General features: G+C 40.8%; 1 protein-coding gene across 1 annotated transcript in view; it reads left to right on the top strand.

The window, feature by feature from the left end:
- KLHL14 (kelch like family member 14) overlaps window positions 1–18,509 on the top strand; it is a 98,116-nt gene that overhangs the window by 1,190 nt on the left and 78,417 nt on the right. Inside the window, exon 2 of the mRNA XM_036245202.1 lies at window positions 1,025–2,014. Within this exon, the coding sequence (XP_036101095.1) occupies window positions 1,068–2,014 (947 nt within the window). The 5' untranslated portion in view covers window positions 1,025–1,067. The remainder of the gene's footprint in view (window positions 1–1,024; window positions 2,015–18,509) is intronic.

Here is an 18,509-nt window from a genome sequence, read left to right as displayed (position 1 = left end):
GAATCCCTCCCGTCTCTTTCTCTAAATCCACCCCAGTAGCCCCACTTCCTCCCTCCTCATCTTCCTTGGTGCTGCCCCGCGAGGGAAGGGGAGACACATGTCTGAACTTAGGAGCCTTGAAATGCGGGGGGCGGAGGAGAGAGGCCGTGGGTGGGGGGCTGGAGGGATTCTCCTGCCAGGTTTAAATGCATCTCTGGAAAATTAGTAAAACTGAGTGGTGACAGGGAAGCCAACAGTTTGCGAAGCAGGGAAGCAGGCAGGGCCAGGGTGAGGGAAATGAGCTAGAATTGATAAGGACAGCTCCCGCCTCTGCCGAGTCCACCGAGCTGGTCCTCACCGCGCTCCGCTGCACTTTCTCGGGAGAAGAAAGGGCTTTATCTGCTCTCTCAGACTATTAGCCCCGGAGTTTCTCGGGGCAGCACGGATAATATTAAGGGTTCCCAGCTTCTGGAAGGCTAAGACTTGCACACTTGTCGGGCTCCCCGTTCCTACCCTCCCCCCCTCCCCCCAATTCGGACCAACTGCTAAACGCAAAGCTGCGGGCACAGGTTGACCTGGAACCTCCTCCGTCGGTCGGCTCTGCACTCTCGGGGCATCCCCGCTTCCCACTCCCCCGCCTTCCCCTTCCTCAGGCCCGGCATGGACACAAGCCCACGAGGTTTCTCGGCCTCAGCCGCCACTTTGCCGTCGCTGCTGCCACCGCTGTCGCTGCCAAGAGCCGAACCAGGGTGGTTTTAGGAAAGTGAGGGACGAAGTGTGTGGGCGGTGGCGAGAAGAGTAGCAGAGGGCAGAACGGGCGCCGGGACCCCAGACAGGGCCCTTCTGGTGGCGCTCACGGATCCAACGCCTTCAGACCTTCCCCCTGGGGTCCGGGTCCGAAGGTGCGCTGGGCAGGAGCCAAGCTGAGCAGTGATTGTTGTTCTTCGCCCTCCCCTCCCCTCCACACCCTTCCCCACCCCGGCCACACCCCACCCCCTCCACTACCCTTCTCCTCTCCCTCCCATCCCCCACTCCTGTCTGCCAGGCTGGAGGAGGGTTTAAAGCCAGGTGCGCCGAGTCAGCTCGCCATGTCCAGATCCGGGGACAGGACCTCCACCTTCGACCCCAGCCACAGCGACAACCTGCTGCACGGCCTCAACCTGCTGTGGAGGAAGCAGCTGTTTTGCGACGTGACCCTGACGGCCCAGGGCCAGCAGTTCCACTGCCACAAGGCCGTGCTGGCCTCCTGCTCGCAGTACTTCCGATCGCTCTTCTCCAGCCACCCCCCTCTCGGGGGAGGGGTCGGCGGCCAGGACGGCCTGGGGGCCCCCAAGGACCAGCAGCAGCAGCCGCAGCAGCAGCCGCCACAGCAACAGCAGCCGCCACCACAGGAGGAGCCTGGGACTCCTTCCTCCTCCCCCGACGACAAGCTGCTGACCAGTCCCCGGGCCATCAACAACCTGGTGCTGCAGGGCTGCTCGTCCATTGGGCTGCGCCTGGTGCTCGAGTACCTCTACACGGCCAACGTGACCCTCTCCCTGGACACGGTGGAGGAGGTGCTGTCGGTCAGCAAGATCTTGCACATCCCTCAGGTCACCAAGCTCTGCGTGCAGTTCCTCAACGACCAGATCTCGGTGCAGAACTACAAGCAGGTGTGCAAGATCGCAGCGCTGCACGGCCTAGAGGAGACCAAGAAGCTGGCCAACAAGTACCTGGTGGAGGATGTGCTGCTGCTCAACTTCGAGGAGATGCGCGCCCTGTTGGACTCGCTGCCGCCCCCCGTGGAGTCGGAGCTGGCGCTTTTCCAGATGTCCGTGCTGTGGCTGGAGCACGACCGCGAGACCCGCATGCAGTACGCGCCCGACCTCATGAAGCGCCTCCGCTTCGCGCTCATCCCGGCTCCGGAGCTGGTGGAGCGGGTCCAGTCAGTGGATTTCATGCGCACCGACCCGGTCTGCCAGAAGCTGCTGCTGGACGCCATGAACTACCACCTGATGCCCTTCAGGCAGCACTGCAGGCAGAGCCTGGCCAGCAGGTAGGAGACAACAAAGAGGAGAGCTGGGATGGGGTGGGGGGGTGGGGGAGCCTGAGAGGCCGCGGGGAGAGGCAGGGGCAGGGAGGAGGGGGGAGAGGGGTAGGCTGGGCCCAAGGCTCAGGCAGGCTGCAAACAAACGCAAACAAACAATTCAGACCATGTGGGGAAAGTTGATTGCATAGTCCCTGAAAGGTCAACAGAGAACTGGCCTATAAAAGCATCCCTAAGCACTAGAAAGCGCATCTTCTCAATATCCCCAGAGCTGGAAATAGGGGACTTATGAACTGAAATTGGCAGGCAGATGGGGCCAAAAGGCCAGGGCAGTTAGAAGTGCAGCTTTGGGACCCTCTCTATGCAGCCCTTTCAACAAATTAAAATGAGCTTGCTTGAGGAAGTGGATTCTGCCTGGAGAAGTTCCCTCTCCACTTCATCTCTTCTCCTGCCTTGAGCCATCAGGAGCGCCTGGCAAGCCCAGAGAGGAAGGTTTCTATTCTTTCTGTCAGAAGCTCAAGTTGTTTTCTGTATTTCAGTGCATGGGGTCTGCTCCCTTAAGAGGTTAGAGCTCCAAAATGCTTCATCTGTTAGGGTCACTCCTGGAAATTCTGGTATCACATACCCAGGCAAAGTTTTCTGTCCTATGGAAAACACTTTCAAAGGAGAGCAAATCAAGAGGTTTCAGTGTCAGGGTGTCCAGTGGCTCTAATCTCAAAGGGGAGCATAGCTGAAAATTGGGAGGAGGGGAGTCATCTAGCTTCACTTAGGTCTGTGTGTCTGCTTAGGAGTCACAAAGAAGTTGGGGAGTTGTTGTGGCTGTTGTTGCTATTTGGAATTTGTCCCTTGTGTGTATTGCAAATAGGATTTCATGCCAAAGGGGAGAGAGAAAGGATGCCTTTTTAAACTGCTGCTGAGATTTAAAAAAAAAAAGACTATAGGATTTGCCGATCATGATTTTATTGGTTCCAATTTTAAAACCCTTTTTAATGAACCCAAGAATGTGTTTGCTTTCTCTCTTTAGAAAAGAGAAGCCGTATCTTTTCAGTTTCCCAGGATAAAACATCATGATTCCAGATGCCAGGCTACCCCAGTCTAATCCACTGAAGTGTTACATTAGAAGATGCATGACTTGAAAATCTATCTTGGCATCTTCCCATTCAGAAGGATGTCTAAAGGATTGGGTCTACTTTGTACAGGCTTGAGTAACTAAATGTTTATTTTCTCCATTATGAGGTTTCTTCTAGATCCAGATGACCAAAGTTTTAAGGAATAGAAGATATTCTCTATAGTTGCTTAGGCAGCATTGGTGTTTGGGTGAGACCCATAGGAGGCAAAAGAAATCTTGAACTTAGGAACCTTGTAAGTTGATTTTTCTAGTATTTGTGAGAGATAAGTTAATAAACTGTGGTATCAAAAGGTGGCAATTATACAATAGCACAAGCAAAAATCCAAACCCCTGTGTGCTTGAATAGTGAACACAGAGTCCAAGTGAGAACAAGAATGTGAAATATATTTTTATTTTGGAAGAGATTTTATTTGTCTAAAGGTCAAAATGGTAAGCTTAGAGTGATGGGCAAATGTCACCACACAATGGGCATTGATGACTAAATATTCCATTATTTATCCTTTATAACTTCTAAATGACCTACAAGTATACTTAATTTAGCATATATCATACATATTCAAGATTCAGACAACACCGTTGTAGCCCTGAATATACATGCAGTCATATTTTTTAAAACATGTATTATCTAGTGTAAATTCAGAAACCCAGAAGTATAATAAAATTTAGATTTAACTTCTTCTAAGAGTAATTCTTGGAAATGTGCATTAGAAATATGATCCAATCAATAATTTCTGAAGCCCTTTATGCACTTGTATCAAATAAGTATGTCCTAGAGTTCAATGTTACAAGAGTTGACTTTCAAAATGCAAAATCTATTTCCCACCTTAGTCTGGATTCAGCACACCAGCTGGGGCCTGCTGGCTCTCTCCTGGTGGATGCCTGAGATACCAGGCTGCCTGGCTCCATGACGACACCTTCCAGCTTCACTGAGCCATATCATTTGAAGGATATGTAGTGGTGTCTGACCACTGAATGCTTACAAGTGTCATGGATGCTGCAAGAATCTGATACTTCTGCGTAGGAAGAAACTGTTTTCCTCTAAAAGCGGAAGATACAGAAAATAGTTCATGTGAACCTATTGTTGATCTCAAAGTAACACAGTTTAGATTTTGTTACATTATTGATAACCATAGCATTTTAATTTTAGGGACTAAATGACATTATTCTAGTTTTAATTCACAGGGGAAAAAAATGCAAGAAGAGTCATCAAGTTCTTAACTTTAATGTAGACAAAAATGCTGTAGGATGCAATCAATAGCATTATATCAGCCCATTTATTATAGTATCATTATAATATAAAAATGTTCTTTCAGCCTTACATGTGGTTTAACAGAGAAATAAATGTGTTAAACCATTGTTTTTGCAATTGCATCACTTTTATTGAAGGAAATTGTGTGGTAGGGCATTCTTTGTATTTTTTTACTTTTTATCCACCTGTAGTTCTTAAAGTCTAAATATGAAAGACTTCTTCAAATTCAGAGAAGAAGTTGGAAAATTAAAATCGACCAGTCTGTTTAAATTAGAACAAAATATAAACAAATACAATAACTTCAAAGAAAATTTACTTGTTAAGAATATGTTATCTATAGAAAATAGGTCTATTAATATCCTAACAAAATTAAACATGTTTGCAAATATTATTAAGCACTTTTGAATTTTTATTAAGTCTAGAAAGATAAAGCAACCCAAGCATAAAGACTTTATAAATAACCAAATTAATTTTTAATTTTTGCTCTAGTTGGTTTGTTTTTTGTTTGTTTGTTTTTGTATGTCATTTATGCTCAGAACATATTTTAGCAAACTAAGCATTGAAGATAATAAATTCAAAAATAAGAGACTTTTTTTATTCAAATATATACATAACTAATTTAAGACAAGACTTGAGTAGACAAAAATGAAAATATTTTGAAGTCCTGTTTTTCCATTATTTTTGTTTTGTTTTACTGCAAGAAATATAAAACTTAAGGAATACATTCTTTAAAAAGTTTCGGAAAAGTCATTGTTAAGTACTTCTAAAGCATGAAAATTTAATTTAATAAAGGGACACAATATGTAATATTTAGAACATTAAGAAGTAAATATCAGAAGACTTATGATCTAAGTTTATCTTAAATAACCCAAAGTTTATTTTTGATTTGTATTTTTTAAATTTTAAATGCATAATTTAGTAATTGTCCCAAATAAATCAAATTGGGCTGGATTAATTAACTTCTCTTTTACATTTTCATTGCGCCACACACAATGTAACAGTTAAATAAATGCTTATTGAAAGTTGAAGGAGTTACAGTTATAAAATTAAAAGGTCTCAGCATTGCACTTCACCGATACCTTTCTCAATCTACATTACTATTGTACATGACAAAAGTCCATTGAACCTCCTCCAGGAAAACACCTGTAGTAGAAATGCATTCATGGGAATGATTACATTTTTTAAAAAACATTTAACCACCATCTGTTACAATCCCATGTAGAATTCTGTATTAGTGTATAGTTTTCTTGATATTGTATTTTATAAAAGATAGAAAACTACCTTCTAAAAATTTCACTTTCTACAAAACATAGAATATTTAAAGATTTCACATAAATTAATGTAAAAACCTATTTAAACATCAAGAGTACTAATTATCCATTTGCTAAAATGACCTGCAAGTATTAAAAAGCCATTAGATTTTCTAATACACAGTTTTGATTCCTGGCTTTGGTGTTTAGAAAGTGTTTCTCTAAATGTAAAATATTATTTTCTATTGGCTCTCTTTCTAAGAACTGAATAACAACCTTATCAAAACAAACTAATCTTGTATTCATGAATTCTCTAAATTGTTGCTTTTCTTTATACCAATGGGATACCCCCAGATTAGAAGTTGTTAGGTAGTTAGATTTTTGTATCAGAATTCATTCAACCATTTAGAATACAATATGTTTATTATCTGAAACAAGACCATTGATTACAAAATTATAACACAGGTTGGGGAGCCAAAGAGTTACATCCTATAATCAAAAGGCAATTAGAGTAGATATTAGTGCATTGTATTGGCTTAGAGGACATACTAATAAAAGTGGACATGTTTATATTTTAATTCTTGCTTATATTTTTCCCATATTTAGAAACATGTTGAGATTTATTTATTATCTTAGCTAATTTCTAAGTATCTCAATTTTCTTGACATAAAAATGCAGTAAAAATATATATTACTTTATTTATAACAGCTACTTCATACCAGGTGATGTGCTAAACATTTTATGTGCTAATTTATTTAGTGCTCATAATAGCCCTACGTGATGGGTACCGTCATTAGCCTCATTTTATAGATGGGGAGACTGATGCACAGAGAAGTTAAGCATTTTGCCGATGGTTGCACAGCTGTAAGTGGTAGAGCCAAAGTCTGAGTCCAGGCAGTGTGGCTCTTGAGTCTGTGTTCTTACCCATGGTGTCTGCTTCTTGCTATGAGCCCCTCTATGCTAGGATATAATCTGGTGATTGTTCTTAGAGTTACACATAGACTAGACTTTCCTTTTGAAAAGAGACTTGTGAGGGTTAAATATTAATGTCTCTGACCTTAACAGAAGTTAAGGAGAGGTATTGTTCTAGGCCTGGGGCTGACATTTTTTTTTTCTTTTTTTAGTAAAAGACCAAATAGTAATTATTTTTGGCTTGTGGGGTGGAAAGGCAACTTGTCACACAATCTCTGTTGAAACTACTCCACTCTTCCCTTGTAGCCCCAAAACAACCATGGATAATACATTAATGAATGAGCATGGCTATACAACAATAACAGGACATTTGTGTACACGAAATTTCATATGTATCACATGTCATGAAATATTATATTCCTTTTGATGTATTCAACCATTTAAGGATGTAAAAACCACCCTGTCTATGTAGGCTGCATAAAAACAGGAGGCAGACTTGAGTTTTTCTGTGAGTCACAATTTCCCAACCCCCATTCTTGGCACTTGGGAGCCATCACTAAACAAAATGGACACAAAATTTTGTTCTTATAGTAGTACAAAGAGTCCCATTGGTCTTTCTCCTCCCATTTGGAGATAATTCAAGTCTAAATAATTCTACCCTGCCAAGTTAGAATTTCAACTTCCTCTAATAAGACTTAAGAATTTAAATAGTGATTCCAAGAAGCTAAATAGTGATTAATTAAAACAGTGAAGGAGTTGCTCATTTATTCAAGCATATAGATGCTTGGATATAGAGCCAACTACTATATATTGGTCATTATTCAGAAGAGGGTTGAGTATTTTTTTTTCTATTGTATTTTAATAATTTCTAGTTGGGAATTCAAGGAGTCGGGTACATTTAACCCACTGCTTTCTGGGAGTGATATGCTTATATTCAGCAAACTAATTTAGACATATAAATGAGCATGTGAACAATTCTTTTTCTAAACGCCAACCTGTATCTCCAGCTGCTTTGATCAACTTGCATATGTTGTCAGCACTCCTAACTTCTAAGTGAATCAGATGGATTGAGTAGAGTATGTCCATAGAGTGCCCTGCCTTGGCCAAGTGGGTAAACTCTGAGGGAGCACTCATGCTATTGTAGGTTTGGCCTATATGTTTATCTCCCCCACTAGGCAGTGACTGCTCTGAATATTTATAATCACAGCACTTAACTCATTGCCTGACCTTGATCCAAAAATATGAGTTTGGTATGAAATGGTATTTGTCTTAAATACAATTGACGTCAGCATTTAGGGTCTGGCTTGGTTTAAGAGAAAAGCCAAAATTCTTCCGCACTGGTCTACTTAGTTATCAGTTCTGAGGTTAAGGGGTTAAATGATGAGATTGCTGAGATTTGTCCCTATGATATTGACTTACTGAAAAACAGAATAGGTCAACATATTTTAAATAAATCTATAAAAATAAAAACTTTCAGTTTAACCATGAAAATAATGATTGTGAAAATAAAACAAATTGAAACAAAGCTTTCAAGCCTAGATTTAAACAAAGAAGTTTCTTCTTGCCTAGATTTCTGTGCACTGGAGTACTAGAGGAGTATCAGCCTTGTTTCTGTGAGGACAATAGAAAGCTATACATGTGAGTGATACTTACAGGAAATGAATACAACAGGTAGCAGCCAGAATTACCAAAATGCCTGTATATTTTAATAACATAAAACAAGATTACTCTAATTGGAAATTTATTGTTTTGTTCCAAGAAAACCATTTTAACAATTGTTATGCCATAACTGTTTATGTCTTCTGTTACTCATTTAGAATTTCAGAAAATATATTATTGTCATGTCCTTTCCATTAACTTCCAAGATCATTCATGATGCATGAATTACTACTGATACTGCTTTAAAACAAACAAACAAACAAACAAAAACAAATAAACACTATTATGATATAGATAGGATAGTGAATTAACCAGGGAAAGGACTCGTGTTATAACATAGATGATACAGTGAATATGTCCATTTTACTGTAAACATCCAAAGGGCTTATATATTCACAATTAATGTCAGTGAAAATAGGTTTAAAACTATTTGCAACATTAAGAGCAGAAAGGTACTAGAGTAAGCCTACAATAGTAAAGAAATGAAAAAAGAAACTATTTATGATGTGAAGAAAAAAACAGATCACAGAGAAGTGAAAGAGAAGAAAAACAAGCAGTAAGAAAAATGCAAGAAAATGTGGAAAATCAAAGAACTATTAAGAGATAAGCCATCTGAAAAAGAGCTAGCAGTAGAGAAGGGTAGGCAATGATAGTCTAGAACGTGGAGAGTAGTTGTGTAGTGTTTGTTGGACAAATAATTACAAATGTAGAAGCATTTAAATCACTCCATACCAAACATATAATTTACAGAGCTAAACATGGAGTTCCATTAAAAATTAAAAAGTCAGTCCTCGAAAGAAAAAAAAGTGTTTTCAAAAGAAAAAAGGTCAATTGTGATGACTCTACTCCTATAATTTGATTCACTCACTAATTATATATTTGTAATCTGAGTTAATCAAGATGTTTAATAAAAAGCAGTTTGTTCTGGCCCTGGCCGGTTTGGCTCACCAGTTAGAGCCTTGGCCCGCAGACCAGAGAGTCCCAGGTTCGGTTCCCACTAAGGGTATGTACCTCGGTTGCAGTTTGTTCCCAGCCCTGGTTGGGGTGGTGTGAGTGCAGCTGGTCGATGTGTCTCTCTTACATCAAGGTTTTTCTCTCTCTCTTCCTCCCTCTCTCCCTCTCGCTCTATATGAGGATGAATGCAAAAAACGCCCTCAGTTGAGGATGGAAAAAAAAAACCAACAGTTTTTTCTTAAGCTAAATGCAGTATTTTCAGAAATATCGGGGTTCAAATGGGACAGCCCGTTATGCAACAAGAGGAGATGAAAATATGACTATATTCTTTGTAAAATCATCTGAATTCCCGCTGTAATTGGAAGTGACAGCAGACCTGAGAAGCAAGGGGACCTTTACAATCTTGGGCAGCTTCTCTAAACCCATGCCCATGACCATGCTACCCCCACTGATGCACTGCAGTTTTCCACTAACAAGGAGTCCTGCTATGGAATATTCCCCAAATTTGTATCGAGTGTATACAATGCTTTAAGCTCTGTGCCAGGTTCTGAGTGGCCACAGAAGACTTTCTCTACAGAAGAGGTTGAGATGAGCCTTGAAAGATGAGATATCCAGGTAATGGGTCTGGGGGGTCGCAGGAGGTGGGGGGCAGCAGACAGAGTGTGCAACTGGGGAAAGCATAAGCTGAGAGACCAGAATGTGCATGAGCATCTAGGTGGAAGAGTTTGGTGCCTTTCAGAAGTGGAAAGAAGGTGTGTGTAGCTAGAGATTACGCAGGAAGTGTCCAAATCGTGGAGTAAATTGCAGGCTCTACTAAGTATCATTCACTCCATGGATGAATTCCATAGTGCAAAATTCAGTGTATTTTCAACTTAAATTGAGAAAACAAGCAATACTATGGTGGAAACACGGCTGCCTTTGAAATCATAAACCTAAATGTATATTCTGCCTCCACTTCAGCTGAGTCCCACATCAGTAAAATGGGCTAATAATTAAGTTTTACTCACCGGTGTTTTGGTAACAATCAGCTGAGATAAGGAGAAAAACTATATAAAGAGAAATGCTCTTTAAAATTAATTCATTATTAATTTTAATAGGTACATTAAACAAAACATACCAGAACACATGTTTGCCTATCAAGAAAACTCGCATATCTGTGATTCCACTGATAGCACCGAACTCATCAGAGACTTTTAAAACCAGGAGAATGAAGTTGAAAGGACCCCGAAGGTGAACACAAGGGCATCAGAAGGAAGTGGGAAAATTAGAATTTCTCATTGCTCTGTGCAATTTATATTGAATTCTCTAAAGGGAAAATGACGGTCTTTTTAGCTATAAAAGTCTTTCAGTTCTTTCTTTTTAATCTCCTGAACTCAAGCTTAGAGGCTTCCTTTTCTGCAGCTCCCAGAGCCTCTCACACACGTTCCCCTGGTTCTCTGCTCCCTGGTAAATTGCACCTGCGCAGGGACTCTGAACTTCTCAGCTCAGCTGGGCCACCGTATGGAGACGGGCTCACTGGAGGCTGCAGAGAAGTGAGCTGAAGAATTACAGGCGGTTTCACTTCCCTGCCTTATGTGCCTTCAGGTGCCTCTGAAGACAGGCGAGGCCAGTGAAATGGAGAGGAGGAGGAAGAGAGAAAGCACCAATATTAAAGAAGAAAGAGTCCTTTACACTGTAGAGGCATTATTGGAAGTGTGGCTAGATGGATGTGTGTGTGTGTGTGTGTGTGTGTGTGTCTATCCACAGTCAACATGCATACTGTTGGGTTCCAGCTTTAAACGTATGGTCCATTGACTTCGGAGATGTGTTTTTATCAGATAAAGGTCTGTTTTGTATGTGAGGAGGGGGCAGGTTAGTCAACAATTTCACCATCTGGCACTGAGTGAGGAATTATTGGGTTGGGAAGGTCAATTTTTTGCCAAAAGAGAAAATAGTCATATTTATTAATCCTACTTAGAACAAAGCAGCAGATCACTGTCTGGTCCTGGTTTTGCGCACCCCTCAAAACCAACCACACCCAAACATCACGGACAAATAGAAAGGGTTAGGAGAGAGAATGTGTAACCTGTGAGTTAAAGAGGGAAACTTTGAAGGAAAAATGTTAATGCTTTAAAGATGCACACTAGGACCTCAGCACTTTCTGTTCTACCTCATATCCATTATCAAGGGTTCAGTGATACAACGAGGGATTCCAGCCAATATTGGTGTATTATAGCGGCAGAAGTGTGTCCCTCGTAGCACAGACTGATTTGGTGGATTAGTTACTATGACAACTGTACCTCTACTGTTGTGGCAATTCCTGTAATCTTCCTGTCTTAAGGTTTTCACAAGTGTTCACTTCAAAATGATGTTCGTCGAAAGGCACTACAAAGTAAAGCTAGGAGATGATATAGATATAGATGAGATAGAGATAGAGATATATAGAAATAGATATATGAATGAGAGCTAATATGGCATAATATGATGTACAAATAAAAAGGTTATGTTATAATGAAAATATCTTAAACAGTGTTATAGCATAGTAATTAAGACCTAGAAGTTAAAGACATGCAGGTCAAATCCCATCTTGACCACTTTCAAACTGGCTTTCCTTTGGTAATTTACTTAACCTATTTTCCGACTGCTTATCTATAAAATGTATGTAATAATACCCACCTTATTAGTGCAATTAAGAACATTGGGAGAATATGCCCTGGCCAGTTTGCTCAGCGGTTAGCGCGTCAGCCTGCAGTTCGGAGACACATGGGTTCGGTTCCCACTAAGGGCATGTACCTCGGTTGCAGTTTGTCCCCGGCCCTGGTTGGGTCGTGCTGGTGGCGACCACTCGATGTGTCCCTTTCACGTCGAGGTTTCTCTCTCTCTCTCCCTCCCACTCTATCTGAACAAAAAACGAAAAAATGTCCTCAGATGAGGATTAAAAAAAAAAAAAAAAGAGAACATTGGGAGAATGTGTATATAATACAACATAGTACCTGGCTGTGAGTACTTAATCAATGCTTTTGTTATACGGGAATAGTTTCTTTTGTACCTAACTGCCTTTCCATTTGCCTGTTAAGTCTCCCAATTCCATAGATAGTTTATTCTAGAGCTGGATTCTCACAGCCTGAGTCCCAAGTGCTGCTCTGATAGGGAGAATGTGTCCATGGACCATCCGTTTTATCCTCCTTCCCCTGAACTATAGCGCTTAGACCAGTCCCACAGTCTGTTCCATCTGCTGTTCTGTCCATACCAGCAACTGGAAAAGTTAGGAAAACCATGTGAATTCATATCAAACACTTTATTGAGACGCATTTTACATACCATTCAGTTCACTCATTTAAAGTGTATATTCCAGTGATTTTAGTATATTCACAGAGCTGTGCAGCCATTACCACAATTAACTTTAGACCATTTTGTCACCTCCTAAAAGACCCTGAACCTGTAGCAATCAACCTCCATTCCCCCCGACCTTCAACCCCCACAGCCCCAGGCAACCACTAATTTATTTTGTCTCCATAGATCCATGGATTTGCTTGCTCTGGACATTTCATATAAATGGAATCAAACAATATGTGGTCTTTTGACTGGCTTCTTTCATGGAGCGTAATGTTATTAAAGTTCATCCATGTCGTAGCATGTAGTACTTCATTCCTTTTTATGGCTAACCAGTATTCCACTGTATAGATATATCACATTTTATTTATTCATCAGTTGATGAACATTTGGGTTATTTCCACGTTTTGCTATTACGAATAATGCTGCATTGCACACGCATGTACAAGTTTTTGTGTGGACAAATGCTTACATTTCTTTGGGGTATATACTAAGAGTGGAATTGCTGGGTCGTGGGATATTCAGTTAGCAATGAACAAATGTTTAACTTCCTGAGGAACTGGCAGATTTTTTCTAAAGCAGCTGCACCATTCTGCATTCTCTCCAGCAGTAGATAAAGGTTCTGATTTCTCCACACCATTGCCAGCACTTATTATCAATCCTTTTTGCTAAAGCCATTCTAATGGATATGAAGTATTAGCTCATTGTGGTTTGCTTTTCACTAATGGTTAATGATGTTGAGCATCTCTTCATGTACTTATTGGCCACTTGTTTCTGTTGTTGTTTTTATGAAAATGTTTAGTCAAATTCTTTGGCCATTTTTTAGTTGTTGTTTTTGTTTGTTTATTTTTTGGCTTTTTCTCATTGAATTGTGAGAGTCTTTCAAGCATTTTTAGTAGGGCTTCTTATGGTTCTTAGATCACAGCTGGGGCCATCCTGTGCAGGTTTGGGGGTTCTATTTGACAAACATGAAAAGAAAATGCATACAGACGTACAGTGGAAAATTCTCTAAATACTTTTATATGGCACATATGTCTGTTATTAAAAATCTATGTGTTCAGTGATTGATTTTGGTGTCATTTGTTTTCTTTGTGTGATTATCTGGGCTTTATGTTGACTTAGGCATGATATTTCTTAAGGGATAGTCTGGACTTGGTTTAGCAAATCTTTTAGTCAAAGAAAAAATAATCATTACTTAAGTTATTTGCTTAATCTTTCTTAAAGGCATATAAGGAATTTTTTATTCAAGCTATGTTTATATGGCAATCATTTTAGAGAAATGAAGTAAAATTCTTTGGCTGCCAAGGCAATGATAACTCCTAAGAACCATTGCAGAAGAAGCGTATATCCAAAAATAAAATAAAGCAAACCTGAAAAACAGACACTCTCAGTTGAAGGAGAATGACAGTGTTCTTTTATGGGGGTCAGCAGGAAACAGCCCAGCCCAGGACTTTCAGTCATGGCTGAGATTCAACTGAGGGCTTCGCTTCACATACCACCAAAGCAGTTTCTGACATGGAAAAGCTAATCATGATTGTAACTTGTTTGGTTTCATCTTCCTTTGTTATAGTCTTCTTGCAATTCTCCTTAGGGACAAGAAAATATCTTCAGCTCTTGATAAGAAGTTACTTTTACTGCTCTTAGTGAGTAGGTACTATTATTTCACTAACTGTTGTTTTCAGTGTGTGGATATGGAAGAATGTTTAGCAAACCTTTTCTGAGCTTAATGTTTATGTCTCTGGATGGAACAATTTCTATTTTTATTATGAATCTCTTTGAACAATCAAATTTTGGCTTTCTGTTAAAATATTTACTTTTCTATTACATAACAACAAGGACTTCAGGGCACCAATATAGATCTGAGTGTGAAATGGTATGAATTTTAACTTGGATTTCTTTATCTGGATATTCAAGGGATCAATGTATTATCAAAAGTATCTGATAATTTTATAGTTTTTATTATGCACTACCAGCAGATCCCAAGAAAGCAGATAACCTCTCTAAATTAGTCTTGTTGTTTGTGTGTATATGTGCGTGTGTGTGTGTGCGTGTATGTGTGTGTATATGTGTGTGTAGAAGACAGGCATCTTCTTCCCTTGGTGGAAGTCTTGGTCACATAGAGAAGGTACCTCGTTCTAGGCAGTCACGTGAGAACTCCTAGAAGCCTAACAAACTTCAACTATCACTCATTCTTATATTCAAAATTTGGAAAGAGAAAAAGCAGACAAAGCAAAACTGAAATATTAAGCACCACTCAAATGCACTCAAATAAATTCAAAGTTAGCAATTTCTCCAGAGTTAAGAAGCAGCCAACTAAACCAGCAGCAAGTAATATAAATAAGAATCCATTCCACAAGGAGTGTACAGAGGCACCCCCTGTACAGGAAGGAGGCCCTCAAGCCTTCTATCAACCCATTCAAACTGAGAGCCCAAGTCCGGAAAACAGCAGTCTTTTTTACCTAGAAAAAATAACCTTATCTCAGGAAGATGTTTCTGAAGAATGTTTATATTTTTTTTTATAAGAAGGAAACTTTAGAGTCCCAGAGTATAAGCAACAAGGAAAGTGTCTGAAAGCATGAAAAGATTTATGTCTATAGCTCTATAGACACTAATTAAAGTCTGCCACAAAAGCTCATGCAAATCACAACTCTCTACTTAGCGGCATCTGTGCCTGTCCCTCCTACTTGCCCTTCCTCCACTGGACCACAGTTATCCATTGACATTTCCTGCATGTGTACAGTGGCTGAGCACCAAACAGGAGTAGACCAGGAGCCCGCCTCCCCATATTCCAAATTCTCCATGCAGAGGGGAGTCAGCAGGCTGCTATAAAGTATAGCTGTTGTGTAGTGAAAATTAGGAGGCCCCTTTCTCGATGCGGTCATGCAAATTTGACCACAGAAGGCTCTTTCTCAAGTGTCAATTTCCAAAAGTGGGCGTGAGACTCATTGGTCTTTTTCTGCCCTACATTCTTGTTGGCTGGCTAGTTTTGTTAAGGAGGGCTATATTAGTCTGCTTGAGATGCCCTAACAGAATAACACAGACTGTGTAGCTTAAACAGCAGAAACTTGTTTAGTCACAGTTCTAGAGGCTAGAAATTCAAGATCAAAGTGCCAGCAGAGTTGGTTTCTAATGATGCCTTTCTTCCTGGCTTGCAGACAGCCGTATTTCCCCAGTGTCTTCACATGGCCTTCCTCTGTGTGCCCAGGGAGGAGGGAGGGAAGGAAGGTGGGAAGAAGTGAGGAGAAAGGGGAAGAGAGAGAGATCTAGTGTCTCTTCCTCTTATAAGAACAGTAGTCCTACAGGATTTGGACCCCCACCCTTATAACCTCATTTAACCTTCATTACTTCCCAATGGCCCTATCTCAAAACACAGTCACATTGGAGGTTAAGGCTTCAACATATGATTTTGAAAGGAATGCAATGCAGTTCATAACAAGGGTCAAGAATAGGACACAGGGAATTAAAAAATAAGTTAGGGGAATTAACAGAAATGTTGCTTTTCATCTAGATTTATACAGGCAAAATCATACAGGGAGTTGAGCAATTATCCAAGTCAGCAATATATTAACAATTCTTTCAGTAATACAATGCTAGAAGAAGAAAAAAATATATAGGTCCTGTTCCTCGGCACCAGAAAACTTTGCTTCTCAATAGTTCTCTTAAGAATCAACCATAGAGTTGTTGTTTTTTTTAAATAATGCATATCTTCCCCAGTCCTACCCCAGTGATTCTAAATAAATTGATCTATAATGTAGACCCCGGAATCTGCAGGTTTAGCAATATCCCAGGAGGTTTTGCTGTCAGTGTTTTTTAAACCACACTTTGAAAATCATGGGACTAAACAATTAATTGCTTGTTTTCCAATTTAATACATATCTATATAAGATGGAGGGAAATACTGAAAGTAATTTACTGAAAGATAAGTTTGAAGAAAAGTTGTGCAACATTAAAAGATATCTGGTTACCTGACATGAGAAAAAGAGACATGAATCATAGGGAAAGTTATTGGAATTACCAGACTCTGAGGATTTATTTCATGATGATGAGATTTGGGTACCCACTGCACTAGAGAATTTTCAGAATAATTCAAGCCACACAGTATAGTGTCCACAATTCAGCTTCAGAGAATGCAGTAAATTTTCCCAGAATAATTTGTTTCTGCCTGTCAAAGATCTGGTAATTGAAAAGGCTATTGCCTTAGATTGGCTGATTGGGTGGGTCTTGGAGGCTTCTGCAAATGTTCTTTTGGGGAAGATGGATATTAGAGGTTATCCTAGACCCTGCAGAGCCCTGGAGCTAAAGTTTCCTTTAGCACTTAGCCCCTCCAGAGTTGGCGAAGCAGCAAGGAACAGAAAGAACTAGCTCCCCATGGGGAGGGAGAGGAAAAAAGGAGGAGGATAAGAGCCGCCTATTCCACCCACAGCAGCAGGGTGTCCCTAAGCTGGATCCCACAAGCCACACCTCATTGTCTCCACAGCACACACACACCCCAGGCCTGCCTCAGTCCCTCCTTGCTTATCTACCCCAAAATAAGGGTAACCTTCTTCATTTATCTTAACCCCAGGATGATTTCATAGACTTATTCTTCCCCTAGAAACAAATTCTGGCCCATTTAGAAGCTATCAGCTAAAACTCCCTTTTCTTGAAGATGGACATCTCTTTGTTACGGTGAACATTCCGAGAAGCCTGGAGTAATATATTCGGTTACTAACTAACTTTTCTCACTGTGTCCCTGCGTGGCCACCCCTTCAGTAACTCTCCAACTGGAAACAGCCTGCTTGGCAGGAGGCTGGCTCCAGTTCCTCAAAACAGCTTCCTAGTTTCCCCATCAGAAATCTCTCCCTGGAGTCAGAGTAATGGATAAAGTCAGTCTCTAGATCATCAGGTGGGGTCTGGCCTTGGTTCCCCTCAGCAATGCCATCTTAAATGGGTGAACTTCTTTCTTTGGAATGTGATGCTGCTAAAATATGCATTTTTACTGTTATGTCCTAGACACTCAGAAACAAGTCATTTTGGGGGGACGTTATATCCTGAACTTGAACTTGCAACGTTAGTCTCTATTATTGCCTTTCTACATTTTTTCTTATCCATCAGGTACCAAGGTTATCTTAGGTCAGGAAGTCACTCTTCTCTTTAAAAATCTGGCCAAATGGGAGGCAGAGAGAGAGAGGAGTCTCAGTAAGGAGACTGTTTCTTAGGAGGTAGCATAGTCTAATAATTGGCTTTATTGGGAGTTTAAATGCAGACATTACTTATGAGTTCATCACTAACATGAGAGGGGTGCTTTATCTCTTTTGTCACTGGGCTACACGGGGCTGGAATGGCTCCTTTGTGACAGCCTGCACAGAACCTCTTCTCTTGAGCAAGGAGAAGCACTTGCTCCTGTCACACAAACATTACTGGTCCCCACCAGCTTATTGAGTAGCAGGCTTACGTGCTCGTGAGCAGTGAGACCCTGCATCCCACTGGCAGGAGGATTAGTCTAAGAGGTAATACTTACTATGCAACTTCTTCATGGGAATGTGGGGAGGATTAATGAGATGATATTTCCATTGCAATTTATGCTCTTCAGAAGAAAGGCATTAAGTACTAGGTATTAGAATTAGGGATTATATAGGTAATCAAGCAAAGAAGATATTCAACTGCTGCTAGTTACTAAAGGAAGCTTTTAATCTGGGAGGTGGGGCAGGAGGAAAATGCAGTGACTACGAAGTTGGCTGGAGGCCATTGTCCCTCTTGAAGCACAGGACCAGGAATGAAGTGTGACGGGCTTCATGCAAGATAAAGATAGTCCCCTTCTAGCCCTTGAGACTTATGATCTGAGTCTTGGGAGAACTTACATTTCATGGATTCAGATGAAGACTTTAAGGCTATTTTGTCATTTCTGTCTCTGCCATCCTTAGCCAGTCTACAGGTTTGGGGTCCAGAGGAATGTGGGAAAAGGTTAGGTGAACTGCTCCGTCCGCACACTGGAGGGCGTGGTGATGTTCTGGAATTAGTATACATCAGGGAAGAATTGTGGAAGACCCTGGTGTGTTA

Source organism: Molossus molossus, unplaced genomic scaffold (assembly GCF_014108415.1).
Source record: "Molossus molossus isolate mMolMol1 unplaced genomic scaffold, mMolMol1.p scaffold_m16_p_6, whole genome shotgun sequence".
NCBI lineage: Eukaryota > Metazoa > Chordata > Mammalia > Chiroptera > Molossidae > Molossus > Molossus molossus.
Note: the sequence above shows the minus strand (reverse complement) of the source record. Positions and strands in the feature narration are given on the sequence as shown.